The sequence below is a fragment of the Hyposmocoma kahamanoa genome, unplaced genomic scaffold (assembly GCF_003589595.1).
Source record: "Hyposmocoma kahamanoa isolate Upper Pololo Valley unplaced genomic scaffold, ASM358959v1 65, whole genome shotgun sequence".
Taxonomy (NCBI): Eukaryota; Metazoa; Arthropoda; class Insecta; order Lepidoptera; family Cosmopterigidae; genus Hyposmocoma; species Hyposmocoma kahamanoa.
Window position 1 is genome coordinate 16,033,880 of NW_020653853.1, and position 20,275 is coordinate 16,054,154.

Consider the following 20,275-nt stretch of genomic DNA (forward strand, 5'->3'; position numbering starts at 1 on the left):
CAGTTAATGCTTGAAGTTGCAATCAACTTTATGCAGTCGAGGTCTCAGCAAACATACAATCAATCTGTTTGCCGCCTAAGTAGGAGAGTTATAAAGTTATAACATTTTACATATGAATAATTTGTTTCACTTAAGTCATCATATTTTAATGACTTTCATGTAATACAATTGCAACGACAAAATTGGTCGAACGGTTACCATGCCGGACTGCCATGCTGAGGTCCCAGGTTCGATTCCCGGGCCGTGAGAAATATTTGTATGGCTTACATTTATTTATCTTGTGAGTTTGGGTGTAATTTGTGTTTGTCTATGTGTGTGTTTATAGCACCCGCGACACAGGGTTTCCCTAGTGCGGGGCTATGTTGAGTGTGTGCGTTATTATTATTATTACTAATAATATAAACACTTTTCACATATTATTTTTTTTAATGATACCAAGTGACGCGACGAACAAGTCGTGCGCCTGATGATAAGCGACACGCCTGTCCATAACAGTGGCAGTGCCACTCAGAGCTTTAAATCGCAAATATCTGAGGGGCACTGCCACTGCGCCACCCTGAGGCATAAGTTGATAATTCCTACGTGCCTGTAATTTCACCCTTTAAAACTAGAACACAGTAATGCTCACATTACTGCTTGGCGGTAGAAATAGGTAATGTGGCAGTACTTCCCAGGACGAACTCTTTCACAAGGAGCTCTACTGCTACATACGAATGCTCACATGTGGTTTTATTATACCAAGAGTACGAATTCAGTTGGACACGAGACTCTCTGGAACATGATAATTTTGTAGTCGTCTAAACTGCAAGATTTCGTCATAGTCGAAGTTATCAGTAACTTTTGTATTGTTTATGTTCATGATTTTTCTAGACACCATAATCGCTTTCCGTAAAATCTGAAATTTGCTACGTAACTTCTGAAACTTTAATACTCCGATTTACCGATGAAATGCGCCAGAATTCATGAATCAATTAACATTTATGTACGCGACATGATTTTTCTATGCAACATATTTGCATTCCGTAAAATCTGAAATTTGCTACGTAACTTCTGAAACTTTAATACTCCGATTTTACCGATGAAATGCGCCAGAATTCATGAATCAATTAACATTTATGTACGCGACATGATTTTTCTATGCAACATATTTGCATTCCGTAAAATCTGAAACTTGCTACGTAACTTCTGAAATTTTAATAATCCGATTTTACCCCAGATGCGCTAAATGCGATTACAACGAAGTGCGCCAGTGCGCCAGAATTCATGAATCAATTAACAATCACAGTAGCTAACATTTGCTTAATAATTGTGTTGTGCCACTAATATAAGCTTTATGAGCTCGAGCCGCTTACAGGGTAATTTATTATTTATGGGTGCGAAATTGCCTATAAAGTCAGTCTGACTATTCGAAGATATAAGAAGAAGATAAACATAAGCAGCAAATCGAATAGTCACTGTCAATAAAGTTTGTGATCAGTTTTCCTTCTTGCTAAACGTCTCTGCAATCAGTGCTCTGTATATCGAGTCCTCAAGTTCTCGCGATTGTTACATCAAAATAATTTTTCCGCATATTTTTGTTTTTGAAACACATAATAAATACGTTTTGGGCCCTTTTACAGGTCCCATAATCAAACCAGACTCCATATTTTGGTCAACGGCCTGAAACATTTAGTTAAAAAAAAAACATCAAAAATGCGCGATTTAGACCCGAAAAAAAAGAGTTTTGATCAAAGTTTTTTGTATTTTCAAGTTCCCTTAAGTCTTCTCCTTGTTGATCAAGACGATGAATAGACGTACAACAATGTGTCTTCTTCCGCATACATACAGTGAGATACTCATATCTAATATATCATCTGGTAGAAATGTTAGCTTTTGTAGAAATTTTGCTTCGCTAATCCATTGGCTACAAAGGCCCGTCTACACAGTCGAACTTCACCACGAGTAAACTTGTATCACCCAAGTATGCGTTGGTATTTGTTTGAAAACGATACCCTTACTACGATTTTTTAAGCGTTAAATAAGTCGATGTAGGTTCGGAAATTAATATAGTAGCTACATAAAAATGTAAGTTGTGATGTTTATGCGTCAATAACGACACTACCGATCAATGTGGAGTGTCCGTGTTGATGCTGATGAGGCGATGTGGATATATACAGAGTGTTTTTTTAAATGGGATAGTATACGAAAATCCGAAACCATAGGAGATATAAGGAAACTGTCTTGGGACATACTTAGTCCTATATTGTGAAAACAATTTTGGCATCATTTTCAATATGGTTAAAATTAAAATACATGTGTATTATAGGAAAGTATACAATCGGCTTTAAATGTCATGCCACATACATAAATATCGAACATAAAACAAAGAAGAAAAATTTAAAAAAAATAATAAAAATAAATTCAAATAAAAATAAAAAAAGCACGTCAAAATTACATAGCGCTCGTTGTTATTCTGCCATGTCCGCCCGTCATGAATGGGTACACCACAATTCAAATATAAATATGTTACATGTTACGTACAAAAAAATACAACTTCAAATAATTGTAGACAATTAGGCATTCAATAAATAAAATTTGACGCAAACAACAATTCGACAAAGAAAATAAAAATAAGTAATTTAAATTGCATAATACCAAACATACACAAATACATAGACTGACTCAACTGTGACCATGGGACTTGTAGGGCCGGAAACGTGTTGGTTTGTTTGAAAAAACAAATATACGCGATTTACATCCGAAAAATAGTTTAATCCTAAATAAAGTCCAAGTTAATAATTAAAATTTAAATACTCTTAAAATTAAAATAAATTGACATTTGAAACATTTTGAGTACTCGCATCTTGGAAAAATAGTTTTCACAAGTTTATTTTTCGACTTATTTAGTCTTTCTAAAATACTATTAATGCTTTTTTAACAGGGCATAAAAATCGTCCACACTGTTCAGGGCAATGACAGACATGCTACATGGCATTCGTTACATGGTGCGAAATGCATTATATTGTACTCGTAATGTGTTGACCTAATTGTTTTCTAGAAATACAGACTTACTGATATGTGCAGTGGATTCTATTCCTTTGCTGTAGGCGTAAATCGTCTTATTGCAAAAAGAGCCTTTGTGTAGAAAGACAAGTGGTTTTTCCACCCTGGCATGCGGCGAGTAGCGGAAAATGTATGTCGACGGTAGAAAGTTTAAAAGTGAAATGTAAGGCACTCATTATGGTTGATGGTCTTATGACAAGATAAACGTCGCCATTGCCCTTTATGAATTTATGAACAGGTTAGAATCGTAATATTATTAAGTTTTTTGAATATAACGATGTTTTACTGCCATGATGTTGGGAAAGCGTCAGCCAGCCAGTGGGCGGTGGTTCAAATCCAGCCCGTTCGAATTATTTGCCTTTTTATTAATAATATTAACAATTTCTTTACTATTACCAATTAAAGAAGTACAAATCCAAAATTCCAAATGTAAAAAAAAACATTTCTAGACGTTATTTAATTGTGGAACTTGTCTCTTGAACTAGGTGAACCCGTTCCTTAAGAGTAACTTTATTGGTAAACAAATTAATATTTATTTATTCATCAAACACATATATTTAGAAAATCACATAATACATGTGAGTCTGATTTCTATTACTAAGTTGATAAGGACGAAGCCTCAGCATAGTGTTGATTTTCACTCTCCGCCTGTGTTCTCTGTCGGACATTGTCGGAACATAATTATTATACTTCTAAATATTAATTACACTTTAGTAGCAGTAGAGTTCCTTGTGAAAGAGTTCCTATTTCTACCGCCAAGCAATAATGTTAGCATTACTGCGTTCCGGTTTTTAGAGTAACGGAGCTGGTCATATGGGACTTGTCAACTTATGTCTCAATGTGACGGGAGTGGTGGCAGTGCCCCTCAGATCTTTGCGATTGTAAGTTCTGAATGGCACTGCAACTGTTGTGGACAGGTGTGTAGCTTACCATAAGGCACGACTTGTTCGTCCCGCCACTTGATACTATAAAAAAAAGAACAAAAGGTCTACAACAAAATAATCATCGTTAATCTAACTATTTATTTACTGTAAATACTTTTGGAATATTATTATTAGTATAGTTGTTTAACAGTAAATAAGGACCTTATAAAATTATAACGTTTAGGTTTGTTTTGTTGAGGACCTGATAAAATTTATTATATATTCATATGGACAAGGTCGAAGCAGCTTCAATTTCGACACATAGTTCACGCCCTTTTGCCATCAGTGTAGGCAGAGCAACAGCCTTAAGAATGCGCCGAGGCAGCGATTCGTAATTGCGAAACAATTGCGTTCGTTTGATCCCTTGCTGTATCGTAACTATTAAGGCTTTAGTTATGAATTTATTGTGTAAGATATTTAAGTTTAGTTTCATTTCCTATGTGTAACAATCGCGAAAACCTAAGGACTCGATAGATATTTAAGGATTTGCTCTATAAATCATACTCTTTAGAAATATGATTCTTGTAGTTTTTACGATAGAAAAAAAAATCCGTATTTATCTCTTAACAAAATAAACCCTTGGTATGGCATAAATATTTCTCGGATGGTCATTAGTTTTTGAATAATAACAAAACTACATCATTTCCATAACGTATACTCCGTACATTTTCAAAATGTGTATTTGTTTTAATAATACGAAGGAAATACCTAAATACGCACGTGATCCGCCCATACTAGCCAGTAGAGGTGGGCGTTTAAACGAGAAACACAAAAATGTTTGCTTTTTAAAATAAGCACATAAGCACGCTTTTCAATATAAGCGTAAGCGTCTGTCAGCGTGCTTATGTTTCAAGTTCCACCATCTATGTTTCCTAAACAAATTAATTCGTCAGTGTGAATAATAATTTTATAAAATAAAAATTAAGCTTGTTCTACAAATAAACTTACTTACTTTAAAACCTTTAGTGGTCTACTCTTGCTTTTCGCTATCAACACAACGTTGCATGCTTTTTTAACATAAAAGTCTATGCGCAAAGGTTTTTCTAAACGATTTTGTAAGCTTCAAACAAAAAAAGCATAACCTTTTAAAAAATGAGCAGTTTTTCCCATCTCTACTTGTAAGAGCCGCCTCGCTTTCTCTCTGTCAGCTTCAGTCCAGCATAAGCCATCAAACGAGGAAGTTGTGTCGCTAGGGCTTACATACGGCTTTAAAAACGTATGCCACATGCACGTAGCGCATTGAATACCTAAAATCAATTTGCCTCAGAAGCTCGGGGCCCTCTTAAACTTGCTACGATCCTGTACACATCTTTCGCTTCATCATACACGCTTATTGGTTAAGGGTATTCTTGACCCGGCTTCTTAGGACGTCCTCAATTTGGACATGGTAAGTTCGCCTTGGTCGGTCCTTACCAAATTGCCCACTCACTCTCGCCTTAAATCTGTTACGTCAAACTTCTTTCATTCATTCTTTCTACACGTCCGATCATACTGTTCCGTAATTTGTTCATAAGGGTCACTTTAGTTATACTTCTCAAAGCTCTGCTCTACTCTCGTGCTACACATATATAGTAGGTAACACGTGTTTATCTAATATGTATCTAATTTTCGCCTTTTCCAGCACATTTGTCAACCGGCAACTACAACTTCATATCTGTGGATTGGTCACGCCTCATTGCATTTCCCTGGTAAGGCTTTATATCTACATTTTTCTTATACAATGTTATGTAAAACTGTATCGAATAGATTTCATCATCATCCACCGCCGCCGGTGTCGACTTCACTCACTGTTGGCTATTGGTCTACCGTAGTTTATGATATCCACCGCCACCACGATTCTGTGTTAGTTTCATTCATCTAAGGACGCAACTTTGACGATGTTGTCCACCCATTTCTTGACCATCATTCGATTAACGCTTGATTCCATCTGTCTTAGTTGTGTCATGGTTCGTTATCGGATGTCCTATGTTCTGGATCTTAATTTGTTTTCGGATTTCTTACAGAAAACATTTTACAGTCCCACATATTTACTTACATATCCGTCACTAATAATTACTTACCAACTACCTCCATGGCCGAAAGGTTACCATTCTGTTTTGTCACATGGTTCGATTCCCGGCCCTGGAGAAATATTTGTGTGGTTTAATTTATTTCACTCGCGAGTTTGGCGTAATTTGTGGTTGTCTATGTGTGTTTCCACGGCACACGCGAGAGTGCAAAAAAATAAATATAAAAAATATCCTAAATAAAAACAACTGAGAAACAGAAATGTTTTTCTTTAAATTCAGTTAAATTTCATATCGCATTTATTAGCGAAAACTTAGGCTAAATGTCAAAGAGAAGAAAAGTATACGATAATGATAAATTGCAGTCGAAAGTTTGCACTTCATAAAGTTCGGACACTAGATATTGCGGTCGCGGCAAATTGATTTTAAAAGAAGACTATTTGATCGAGACGTTGATTGAAATAGAGCAGTTATGAAACCAATTACAAATAATGGAAACACGCCGTAAAGTACCTTGATCTTTTGTTACTCAAGAAAATTAACAGACTTATTTAGACATTGATTAACATTTACGTTTACGTGTTACAAAAAAGTCCTTGAAATGTACATAATTTGCATTAGTAATTATGCAACCTGTAAACTCTACCAATTTAAGTTACCGTCTATGCCTACGTATGTTAACCAAGAAACAATGCAAATTAGTTAGTAGGGTAATAATGCATGCCCTTGAATTTTTCGAGTTTGAATATGTGAATGAAATAATTTACATATATTCAGTCACCACAGACGCGAGCCCACTATACTATATTTAAATTTATCTCTCCAGCCAATCATTAGGCGGTCGCAAATATTTAAGAATGAAACTATTTTTGATTTTGAGAGCTTTCACCGGTAGTCAATATTTTGTAATTTTTTTTTATGATACCATAGTGACGGGACGAACAGTCGTGCGCCTTATGGTACCGACACGCTACTCAGAGCAAATTGCACAGATCTGCGGGGCACTGCCACTGCGCCCTTCACTCTGAGACATAAGTTGATAAGTCACATGTATCTGTAATTTCACTTTTACCAATAGACATTTATCGTAGATGGTGTACATATTAATTAGTAATTTGAAAGTGTCATAAAACAACTTTTTTATTTCAAGATCATGTTTGTTGACTGACACTAGCTGCTTCACATGTTTTTGTAAACACAAATTTTAATGTTCTTAGGTAATTAAAATTTCACGGTGTATAGACAATATTGGTGCGTTGCGCGAGTACCTTATAAACATAATACGAGTTACGACATACACGATAACTCACGAGTTGTCGGCTACGAAGAGGTCTCATCCCACTTTGAATCTCTGCAACTGCGTAGAAAGCTCTGAAGAATTATTCAACCCTATCTCGTCCAAGGTGAGGGCGAATCACGCGTGCTGGCCTCCGTAGTCACCGTTTTACAACTTGCTGCAATCCATCGCGAACTTAAAGGTTTGATGGAACCATTCTCTGCTGCACAGTCGACAAATGGAACTCCCTTCCAGCGCACGTATTACCTACTTCTGACAATATGTGATCCTTTAAACGAGGCGTGAAGAGGCACCTTGTAGGCATGCAGGGTGGAGATGGCTAGGGCAGTGATTGTATCAACACTGCAGTAGGTTCGATCAAGTTTGGATCCTACTTTCCATTTGTGGAGTCATCTGCCTGTCACGTACAAAAAAAATTGACACGACGTCAGCTATAGTCCAGTCTTGTGGCTCGAGAACTCACTATGTTGTAAATTTTATTTATCAGTAAAGAGTTGGACTATAGAAAACATGTTCACAATATTATGCATTATTACGATCGAGATACTGTTTGTTACAGAAGTTGAAAGATATAAGAGAGACGTGGAACGTAGTCAAGAGTAAAAACTTTACATTTTAAAGATGGGATCGTGCTCTATATTTTATAGTTTACCGAATAAGTTTCATTCGAAAAATGTAAATAAAAAAATAGGTGAATGATATGCAGTGGAGGAAGCGTTTTAAGCCCGTTATTTATCGCAGCCGCTAGCCAACTTTATCCAACGGGATTTATGGGATGTGTAAATATTTGGCTGTTTTACATATGGTAACGGGAGGTACCTACATATCTATATTTAGAATATGACACGTTGTTCAATTTCACTGGGTAGAGGGTTACAGGCATTTTTTTTTATAATAGCAAGTGACGGGACGAACAAGTAAGCGACATGCCTTTTCAGAGCCACTCAGAACTTTAAATCGCACAAATCCGAAGGGACACTGCCACTGCGCCCGTCACACTGGGACTTTTTTTACATTAGTTCTAATAGCAGTAGAGCTCATTGTGAAAGAGTCCGTCCAGGGAAGTATTGCCACCTGGGCTATTTCATGTCTCCAAGCAGTAACGTTAGCATTACTGCGTTCTGGTTTGGAAGGGTAAGAGTGCTGGTGAAATTACAGGCACATGGGACTTGTCAACTTATGCCTCAGAGTGACGGGCGCAATGGCAGTGACCCTCAGATCTTTGTGTTTTAAACATCTGAGTGGCACTGCAACTGTTATGGACAGGCGTGTAGCTTACCATCAGGAGTACGATTTGTTCGTCTCATCACTGGATATTCTAAAAAAAAGACAAGTTGACAGGTCACATGTGTCTGTAATTTCATTAGCATCCTTACCCTTCAAAACCGGTGCGTGTTACTGTTTGGCGTTAGAAATAGGTAAAGTGGCAGTACTTCCCTCGACGACCTGTTTGACAAGGAGCTGTAATGCTTCTAAAACATGAACCGAATGTGAATTTTAAAACACATTAAACGTTTTTTAATTTTTTAATTATTTTTGTCAGTCCCTCAAAAAAGTTGTTTTTATATGAGCTTCTTACATGAGCCTCCTCGTAAGTTTTAATGTTGGGCCCGTTAGAATTTAAATAAATAAATTTATTAATAGTATTGCCGTGTCGTGTTCGATCACACGGTTATGGTTATTTGGTAAAAGAAGATATCCATTGATGACTTTGTATGCGGGTGTCGATTGCGCATGATATTTACCCGTATAAAACGTGCTTGAAAATATAATGTGCAAATTATACATTGGCGTTCAAAATTTTGTGACCTTAGATCGGAACGTGCAGGGAAAAGAATTATAGATAAATTATTATTATAATGCGTTAATTTTTGATAGGTGAAGGTTGCCTTAATTGTCAGTGTTGTAAAAATGTTAAATTGTCTAGTGTACGTGAAGACATGATGCCCGAATTAAAAAAAGGAGGTTTTTCAATTCGAGTGTTTTTTTGTGTGTGAGTTACGCGATTAATCCGAATTCTTCTTCCTTTGTTGGAAAGGGGATACCTTGGAAGTGTCCCCGTTCAAATTTGAAGAAAATATTCCACCTCTAAGGGTGACAAATCAGGGGATGAATCCACTTATATTCTGTTAACCGATTATATTAAAACTTGGCAAATAGATGTAATTCCACAAACTTTTGAGATCGATTTTTTATAAGAACGTTATATAATTATTACATAAACAGAGTGTATATATATATATCTCTCTCTGAAATAGCTATATCTGAAAAGAGTAACTTTAAGTTTATATTTTGTATCACACAGAAACTATAAATAGTCTCGGATTTAAAAACAAAAATACCATAATATCATCGACACTGGAAAGTAAACAGTGAAAAAATTACAGTAAAGTAACTTTTTTAAGAAAAAGATAATTATAACTCTAATTTTATTTCTTACTTATATGGAAAACTAGAACGTTTCAGATTTTCCATACAACAAATAAAATTAGACTTATATTTTTTTAATTACTTTCAATCGTTCTACTTTAATATTTTCATAAAGCACGTTTTACCTTTTCAGTGTTGATGTATATTTTAAGAAAATACTCCATTAGTTTGTGATTATTATATAGCTCAATTGGTAAGAGCGGTAGCCACTGGTGCGGCAACAGACGTTGGTTCGAGTCAACTCAGAACGAGGGAATTGTTCTTTGTGCTTCTTCGATCATTGTATCAATGAAAACAATAATGTTACTTTGTAGAGTCAGGTAGAGGTCTAACACGTTGTTTAATCCAACTCTGTACCGTTTATATAAAGGTTCAAAGTGCGAAATTCGGCCACATCTTGACTATACAAGTGGTACTTGCAAGATAATATTGATTTTATTGAATATTATGATTTTTTACTACCATGATTTGCATTTATTTTGTGAAATTACTGCACCAAATACAAAGATCTGGTAACAAGCACATAGAAAAATTCGTGAGGTTCGCTGGTTCGTTCCGTGGCAAGTTGGCACAGCGTCTGTCACGATTTCTTAGGAGACGTCTGTTCGAATCCGGCCCAATCGAAGGAATTTTTTCTAAGTGTTCGATCGTTGTATTGATAATTATAACAAACTAGTGGAGGAATTTCACAAAAAATAATTAAATATCATGGTAATGTAACATTGAAATTTAATAAAAATTTAATAACCCACTGGTTGGTTATAATTATTAATACAAAGAAAAATGTAAAGGTAGTGTAGTGGCTCTAGTGTGGAATATAGACGCAATTTGGAGGTCTTGTCAGATCGAAGGATTTTTTCTTTGTGCTTCGTTGTAAGATAAATTAATTTTAAGTAGCGTGAAAGTGATGATATACAGGTTCAATTAAAGTTCAGCTGTGCCGAAACAAATGAATTCTAACATTTTCGCAATACGAGATTGTGATCGCCAGTTCAGAAGCCTCCAAACATTCTCTTAACCTCGCAACATAGATCGCATCGGTTTTCAATAGCCGCTGACCGCAGTCCGGAGGCCCCAGACCTTGTAAACTGCAAAATCACTGACAAAATGGAGTAACAAATCGCCCGCAGCAACCACTTAGATACGCCTGAGTACAACCAGACTGCCGTTGCCTTTGAAAGTTATGAAACAAAAGCAAACTGATATATTTCCATTAAACTTAGATTCTACAAGTGTTCACTACTGTATAAATTTAATTAAATCAAGCAACTGTTATTCTAATGCTTTAGGAAATTTCGCACCCTTTCGTGTAATAAGGTCACATCTGCAAAATGACAACTTTTCAGGAGAGCGGCTTAAAGATTCTAATAACGAAATTAGTCGATATTTTATGGAGTTAAATTGGAGAGATAAAATTTAAAATGTAGATAATTTGTTTCATGTGTGTCACTTCTGTCGTACGACCACATAAGATTTTGTTTTATTAAGGATACGATTTAGTTCTTTTTATATTTCTCAATGCATACACAAGTAGGATTGTATGAATAGCCGACAAGAAAAATTTTGCAAATTTTTAGGAATCTTACCTTAAAAAAGTTCCGTAAAGAACTTAAATGATCCTCCACGAACTGTATTAAGAACTATAAGCACCATTTTGGCACAAACTTTACATGTGATGACATTTATCGGTGACATTTGTCCATACTACAGTGGCAAGAGATTCTAAGGTTACTTAAATCAGTATCATTTTACAGAATCAGCTATAATTACCAATTGTGTAATGTAACTATTTTGTAGACATTAAAGAAGTACAGTCAAGAGCACGTCAAGCTTGATACTTTGTACTTTGGACCGTTCTTATCATATGCGGCATAGAGTTGGATTTAAGTCTTAAGTGTCAAGCTTGACGTGCTCTTGACAGTACCTGAGCAGGATTTATTTTGTCTGACGTGTCGTGTCGTGGCGCGTCAGAACGACATCGGTTTCATACACACAACACAAGCCGTCATGCCAGATTGTCGCACACTAATAAAAACCTAACCATGTTAAATGTATGATACCGATACCGTTCGCGTTCTGACGCGTCACGACACGAGACGTCGAACAAATGTAAATTCGGCTTATATTGCACGCTAGGTTCCATTCTATCAAAATACGTCAATGGTAAAATCAATTGTTAGAGATCATATTACAGTGAACGATTTATAAAAGAAATTGAAGAAGATGCTTCCTTTTTAATACCTGAGGTTTCGTGTTAATTGCAATGAAAAATTTATGTAACAGAATTGAGGTAAGCGTTTCCATTAATGGTGAAGTCTTTTCAGTTTAGCCGTGGCCGCAGCTTATTTATTATTTAATGGGGAAAAAAACCACAAAACCTAGACGTAAAAATCAGATTTTTATTTCTATTAGAGGTTCCATGTGGCTTGTATCAAGTTGTATCATATAATCACAATAACTTGGTTTTAAATGGTTATTGCCCCATACCATGAGTAACATTTTTTTGTTTATGATATCATTGTTTATTATTGTTCGTGACGGGATGTACAAATCGTGGGCCTAATCGTAAGCGACACGCCAATACATAACATTATAGCATTCAAAGCGTTAAATCGCAAAAATCTGAGGGGAACTGACACTGCGCCCGTCACCCAGCGACATAAAGTTAACTCTCAGGGCCCCGAATACAAATATAATTCTAAATGAGTTCAGGAACAGTGCACAAAATTTAATATCCAGAGCTGTGCAGTACAGCTGAAGACGAAGAGTCAACCATCGTCAATGAAAAACCTACGTTAATTAATTGGGTACTCGCCTATATCGTGTATATATCGAAGATTCGCACGAAGCATCACGTTTTCACACTTATATGTCGTACGGCTATAAAGCAGGCAGGGTGGAGGTGGCTAGTGCAGTGAGGATTTCATCGCTGCACTAGGTTCCTTCGCGTTTGGATACCACTTTCCACTTAACATCAGGTGGAGTGGAGTCGTTTGCCTGTCATGTATATATAAAAAAAAAAGAAAAAAAGTGGAATTCCTTGCGTGCAGATTTGCCCTCGCCTTTTCAAGGCGATACGACGATTAGGGGCATAACACAGGTGTGCCCTCATTGTCACTTTCCGTCAGGTGAGATAGAGGTCATATGCGCACTTATTTTATCTATATAAAAACCAGTCCTAACATCATTTATGTTTTATATTTCAGGTACATAACAGCAGTTCGTAACACTCGTTACATGGGAGTCCGAATGGCAGACTTTGTGCAGTTCCTATCTTCCGTGGGGGTACCACCAGCTTCGCTTCACGTCATCGGGTTCTCGTTAGGGGCAGAAGCAGCGGGCTTTGGCGGTAAAGAGTTGAGACGACGCGGTATGCTGCTTGGTAGAATTACTGGTAAGATAAACCTGTATATTATAAACCCCTGCTGTAGTTAGTAGCAGTAGAGCTCCTTGTGAAGAAGTTACTGCCACCTTACCTGTTTCTGCCGTCAAGTGGTAATGTGAGCATTACTGCGTTCCGGTTTTGAAGGGTAAGGATGCTGGTGAACTTACTGGCACATGGGACTTGTCAACTTATGTTTTAGGGTGATGGGAGCAGTGGCAGTCCAACACAGATCTTTGTGCTGTGAAGCTCTGAGTGGACAACTGCAACTGTTATGGACAAGTGTGTCGCTTTTCACCAGGCGCATAACTTGTTAGTCTTGTAACTCTTGTAACTCTGTGATACCTATATCATAAAAAATATATAGGTTATTATTGATACAAAGGTCAAATAATCACGAAATGTGATCATTTGACCTTATGACATTTGACATTTGAAATCACATTTAAGCAACAGACACTCGTTCGAGTCCAGTTGGAGCAGTTTTATTTTCTATTCGATCTTTGTACCTATCATAGTAACAAACTAAAGGACGGTGTTGATGAGAGACCTGCAGATTTACCGATATACGTAGATGCTATAAATTGCTAGGCAACCCCCATACGAATCGTGCAAAAAGACATACAATTTGTTAAATCGGATCTCTAGCAACGCCGCTCAGATACGTAAACTATAGTTTAGGTTATGATGAAAAGTTCCTAAACAAATAAAGATTTAAAAAAGTAACAAACTAGTGGAGTATTTAAAAAAAATGAATTCTCTCAATATCATTTATTCAATAAAAATAAATATCTCAATGTATTTAAAGGAGTTATTTTTATTTGTGTTATAGTGTTCAATATATATATGTTAAAAATTATGAATTTTTTAAAAAATATGAAAAATATGATATGGTATGAATCCGATTTCGCGCAATTTCCGGTAACTGATTTCAGTAAAACTTGGCAAATAGATATAATTCCACGAACTTTTGACGTAGGTTTTTTAGTACTCCGTACTGAGATTACCAAATTAAATGTTCTGGTATATATGACCAGAGATCATATGAAAATTCAACATATTTTTTTCAGCGTTTCTCGCTAAATAAAGTGTACATTTACACTCTTTTAAATGGGGTACGTAGAGCTTTACATCCACATTTTACGACTGGAATTAAAGTTTCATTTGTACTTCATTTTTCACATGAATGGGGGATTCACGAACATTGTCCAACGATGAAAACTATAAGTTATCGTCGCTAATACTGTTTGGCGGTGTATTTCATGAAACATGTAACACAACACTCCTCGGATACTATATTATTTACTTTTGAAATCTCGGTAACGTAACGGGCTTAAAAGATTGAGCGTAAAGTTTGCTACGTCTTATCCTCGGCAGAAAGTCGGAAGTAAATCGGAAATGCTCTTAGGGGACTTTATTAAAGGATTTGAGAGCTTCCTTATCATTATTTCGCACCTCCAGTGACAAAGTGTAGAGTGGATTTTTTAAATTTCTGTATCTGCTGTAGTAGTTATAGATGTTTCGTTGTGGCCCAACGATATCTATGTCTACTACTAGAAGTCCTCGTTGTGGCCTTATTAATGTATTGTTATTAATGGTAATCAAAATTCATTGTTAATTTAATAAGTGATGTTGTCTGATATTTATTCATTTATAATTTTCCGAATGTGTAGAACATGTAATCATATTTATTGTACCCATTAATATTCCGTCATAATTATCCTGCATTTAAAAATACTGCCATTAAACAACTCATTTGAACTGTTAAGACCTTTATCCATTTTAAAATAAGATAACGCAATTTTAGTTTTCTGCATGTTGTGTATAGTTGTAACTGGGAAATAGATTTAGTGATTTTTTTTTAAGTTAACATTATTTAAAAATAACGAATAACGTTGTAATCTGTTTTGTGTAATTTTTACCTTCATAAAAATAAAATGTACAACTAGTGCTTGAATGAAATTAAAGAGGTATAGGTACTATTGAGTTCTAAGGATTTCGCGATTCCTACATATTGAGACGTTTCGGGCTCTTTAAATGTCCAGTACGATGTTTTATCCGAAAAAAAATGTACAACAATTTATAATTTATAGCTTTCCTTTAATTGAAGAGAAATAGACCGTTCAGAGTATCCTAAAGATGTCATGGTCATTTGAGATTAGCTATGCGCTTCACCAAAATTATTGTGAAACTTATTGTCACGATAGTGTAACCTTCACGGTGTAATCTAGAAGCAGGATTCTAGAAGCAAGCTTCTAGAAAACCATTCGAATCCGACGATATATTCGAATCACTAGGAAAATGAGACGATTGTATTCTTGTTTAAGAAGATGTTGGCATGCAATATACTGCAGTATTCCTTTGCGTGTCTTGAGTATATGTATAGATATATGTTTACAGATTTAGTAGACAACATAAAACAGTGTAATACCAAGCTAATATTCTCTCATATTACGAGACGTCCTAGACATGATAAAAGGTGTAAAACCAAATTGGCCTACTTGTTTGTATTATTATATGCTTTTGTGTTATTACGTAATTTTGCATAGGCAATTTAACTTATCTCAAATTACTGTCACATTGTCCGTAAGATCACATATCTCAAGTTGTTTGAATTATGTACAATTTACGTTACATGTTAACTCTAATATCCAAACGTAGATAACAGGGAAACTGACAGGAAGGTCAAAATTAATGTTGAAAATAAGCAAATGTTACATTGTTATGATAAATTTCTGTTTACTTATTTCAAATAACAATGTTTATTTACTTTTAGTTTCTATGAATTTTACAATGATATGTGAATTTGAGGTGCTATAAAGACGTAAAAACAAAAGAAATAAATTATCCTATTGGTGAAATTTCAGACATTTAAGACCTCGATAGCCAAGTGGTTAACACCGTGGGCGCTGGATGGGATGAGCAGGTCCCGTTTTCGATTTTCTGTAGGACTCATTTAGGAAATGTGCTCTGGGCAGTGCTTTAGAATTTTTCGTTATTGTGGTACTCGTAATACCTACAGTGAATTTCTTTATTTGAGACCAGGTAATTGGTGTGATCAGATTTTATTTTTCGTATGTTCCTAGCTCAATAAAGAATCTTTAACCCCGATGAATTTTATGCAAAAACGTTTTCTAGCGTTTTTGTTTCCATTCGAAATATTTTCACTCGAACCGTATTATTTGCGATTCAAAGCCGTGTTGTATAAAGTATATTAGGTTTATTGAACATCACGATATTTTGCTACCATGATATTTAATTATTTTTTTGTGACTTTGCACCACTAGTTTGTTATAATTATTAGTACAACACTAAGAAAAAATTCTTCGATCCGGCTGGAACCTCCAGCATACCGTGCCTGACGCTCTCCCAACCGAGTTATGGAACCAACTAGGGGTCGATTCAGAACCTTACGATAACTTAGTTGTCAACCGATTCGATTTGATATCGTACGATTTCTTTTCATTTTTATTCACAACATTCGAATCGAACGTCAAACTGTCATATTCGAAACCAAACCGAAATGACATCACTCCCGTACGATTACTCGAACTTCTCGACCAGCAAAGGCTACTGAACGTCCTATTGTTTACAAAGCAAGAATTAATATGGAAATCTCTTATTATTTTAAGTAGAGTCTGGATTTTGTTCAATTTTATTATTTTATTTTAATGCAAGACTAATGCATTCCTATATTTTGGGCCTTTGTGTTTACAGAAGGGTTTTCATTTTTCTTGTAATCGCTGTTGGGTATCATACGATATCATATTCGAATTGACAGAATAGCTCAGAAAGCGCCCTTCGATTCGAAAACGATATCCGATCGAACGATTCGTTTAAAATATCGAAGAGTTTTGATATAATTAATTATTCAATTTTAAATTCTATTGACATTTTGAATTCTATAGTATTTTAATTGAGCTTACTGACTAATTAGTTATGAAACATTGTACACCCGACATGGGTATGAACTGTTGCACCCAAATTACATGTATCATCTTGTTTACCAGTTCAAACAATAAACGATTCTGATTCTGATTCTGATTCTGAGTTCTGAATCGGGGTTCAGCAGGCCGTACGATTTTTTTTGCTTGATGCAGACCTTTATTTATTGGTTATTAACGATTTGTTTGCTGTCTAATTATAAGTTGTTATGTTTCCAGGCTTGGATCCTGCTTACCCGGGCTACAGGCTAAGCAACGATGATGGTCACCTATCTCGTGGCGACGCTTCCTTCGTGGACGTCGTCCACACTAACCCTGGCATCTTCGGTTTCCCTCAGCCCATCGGTGACGTGGACTTCTACCCTAATCCTGGAAATTGGATCCAGCCTGGTTGCTGGTTCGACCAGCTTATTAGGAACGGACAGTTTCAATTTGCGTGTAAGTACATTTTATATTTGTTTTGTTAGGCTTGGGTAAAAAGTATCGATATAATATATTTTCAAGAAATAAAATCGATTTTAGATATCATCATTATTTTTTGTTTCGATGTATTTTTTTATTTTCTTGTCCAGACGGAAACAAGAGGTTTCAATGTCTGTTTTAGTCCCTCGTGAGCTTATTTGGAAATGCTTTACTTTTAATGTGGCAGAACGGTTACCATGCTGGACTGCTACGCTGAGGTTCCGAGTTCGATTTCCGGGCCGGGTGAATATTTGTAGGGCCTACATTTCTTTCCTTTCTCTCGTGATTTTGGTTTTTTTAAATATATAATAGAGACACGCTTGGCCACAATCTCACCTTATGTTAAGCGACGATGTGATTGACGATGGGACGTGTTTGCTTAAAAAAATGCCCTCTGGCCTTAAATAACCCCAAATTGTACTTTTCGGGAAGCACAGATAGAGATAGCCGGTAGAGTATTCCATTCTTTTCCCGTACGCGTCAGAAAGGAGGAAGCAAAGCGCTTAGTGCGAATAGGTGGTAAACCAACGATATAAAGATGGAGTGTTCCGGACCTTCTAGTCGATCGACGGAGGACAGTGAGGGTGGAACTAAATTGAAAAGTCCCTGCGCACACTCCCCGAAATGTATCCGATAGAAAACCGAAAAGCCGGCTACTTTTCTGCGATGGGCGAGATTTTGTAGCTTCGACTGCACAAGAGAATTGTTGTTAATAAGTCTCTTTGCTTTTCGCTTCATAGAGTACAAGGTTATATCATAGGCTAACTGGTAATGGGCAGGGCCGTCCCAAAGGTGCAGTACTCCATACAAGATTCAACTTGTTCTTTATACAGATTTAAAAGCTGTTCTGAGTGTAAAAGGTGTAATTTGTGGTTGCCTATATGCGTGTCCATGGCACCCGCAATACAGGGTTTCCCTATGAGTGTGTTATTATTTAAAAAAATTAGCTTTCAGCAAAATATCGATATATAGTTTTCGAAAAATATTTTGTTCCACCCTAGTAGTAGCGTGAAAGCGTTCAGCAACATCAACGCAAGTTTGTCAACAAACTTTGGTGTCGCTCTACGAGGTACTACGAAAAAAAACCAAATAACTACACTAATTTCTTCCACATTTCCCAAGTTGTGAGTGTGTGCGTTATTATTTCCCAAGTTATTATGGATGTAAGTAATGACTTTATTACAGAGATTCTGGTAAAAGACTCAGTGGGAGTCGTTTTTCGATTACCCACAATATTTTAACTCGATAAAACGAACGGACGAACGGCACCTTGGGGAAATCCGAGTGCGCTTAGGCTTTCAATTGATTTGTAGAGTTTCAGTTTATGTTATACGATCAATATTTGAAATCAAATTGAATCGGTGTCTCCGAAATTGCTTGTAATGTGAATGGATTATAATCCGAGCATGCACCTATGACTTTTTTATGTGCGACATTTGAATTGATATTTAACATGAGCTTTTCAGTGAAGGAGAACATCGTGAGGAGACCTGCACAAATCTCCAAAGCAATTTAATGATATGTGTGAAGTTCTCAATACGCAATAGGCTCGCATGGGAATTACAGTCCATGCCCTTTTATTGTGAGAGGAGCTCGGTGCCCAGTAGTGTACTATTATTATCATATTATAAGCCTCCCCCGAAGATGTACCAATCACAATAAATGTACGTTTGGCGCACCGTGGTCAACAATCAGCGAGAACCTTACATCAATTGGACGTAGTTAAACAAAAAAGATCCAATGCACATCCAATCTCTTTCGAGATCAAATATAGCAGTTTGAAATTTAAAAGTGTTTCTCACACTTGTTTTATTTTCAAAACTTATGTTGTCATGCAACTCCAGAGATATATATTTATGTTTATGTGTTATATTTTTTTGCCGATCTATGAGGTTAGACTTTAGGAACCGTTTGGTACATATAGCTCATTTTTCGATAATCTTGTGGATAGGATCCTTTTTGCGCAACTCCGTCCAACTGACAAATACTTTCACCACGAGGGAAAACATGTCCTATAGTTCTGGACTGCAAATCTATGCCATCGATATGATAAGAAAATAATGTTTTTGGGACATTACGACGTCTTTATATTATCGACAGGGCACTGTAAGAATTTATTGAAAAGTAGTCTATTGGTTTTCAAAAAAGGTAGATATTGTGATGTAAAGCACTTAAATGCTTTTTAATTCGAATCCACATCGACGAGATACGTACTGCAATATTTTAATGTTTTTAGGACACTATGACGTCTTTATATGTTATTCTGTATGATTTTATTTAAAAGTATTTAGTGTTTCCTAAAAAGAGTGATATTATGATGGAAATTACACTTAATGCTTATTAATCCGAATCCATATCGACGAGATACGGACTGCAATATTTATTTGAAATTAATTATCATTATGTTTGTACTGCATTGATTTACTAGTTTGTTATTGTTATCGATTCAAAGATAGTCAAGAGATGAAAACCAGAAATGATATAGTACAATTATCCCTAGAAAATACTTTCGAAATCTGTGCGGTGGAATTACCCAGACATAACTCAATAATAATTAACTTATACTGGCCAAATAGCAACATTAACAAAGACAAATTTTTTGATTGTTTAGAAAATCTTTTGAAATTATTATCATTAAAGGATACTACAAAAACAATTTTAATAGGTGGTGACTTTAATGTTAACTTCTTAATAAACACTATAGTAAAGAATACTTTAAAAAATATCATGTTAACATATAATTTTCTACAAATTGTGCAAAGAACTGACTAGAAAACCCAAAGTAGTTC

The 20,275-nt window shown here is 35.8% G+C and overlaps 2 protein-coding genes across 2 annotated transcripts in view; one reads left to right on the top strand and one right to left on the bottom strand.

Annotated features, from left to right (window-relative positions):
• LOC113231308 overlaps positions 1-20,275 on the bottom strand; it is a 129,266-nt gene that overhangs the window by 19,030 nt on the left and 89,961 nt on the right. The window lies entirely within an intron of this gene.
• LOC113231310 (pancreatic triacylglycerol lipase) overlaps positions 1-20,275 on the top strand; it is a 43,862-nt gene that overhangs the window by 6,443 nt on the left and 17,144 nt on the right. Inside the window, exons 4-6 of the mRNA XM_026465576.1 lie at positions 5,587-5,653; positions 12,905-13,092; positions 17,244-17,462. Of these exons, the coding sequence (XP_026321361.1) occupies positions 5,587-5,653; positions 12,905-13,092; positions 17,244-17,462 (474 nt within the window). The remainder of the gene's footprint in view (positions 1-5,586; positions 5,654-12,904; positions 13,093-17,243; positions 17,463-20,275) is intronic.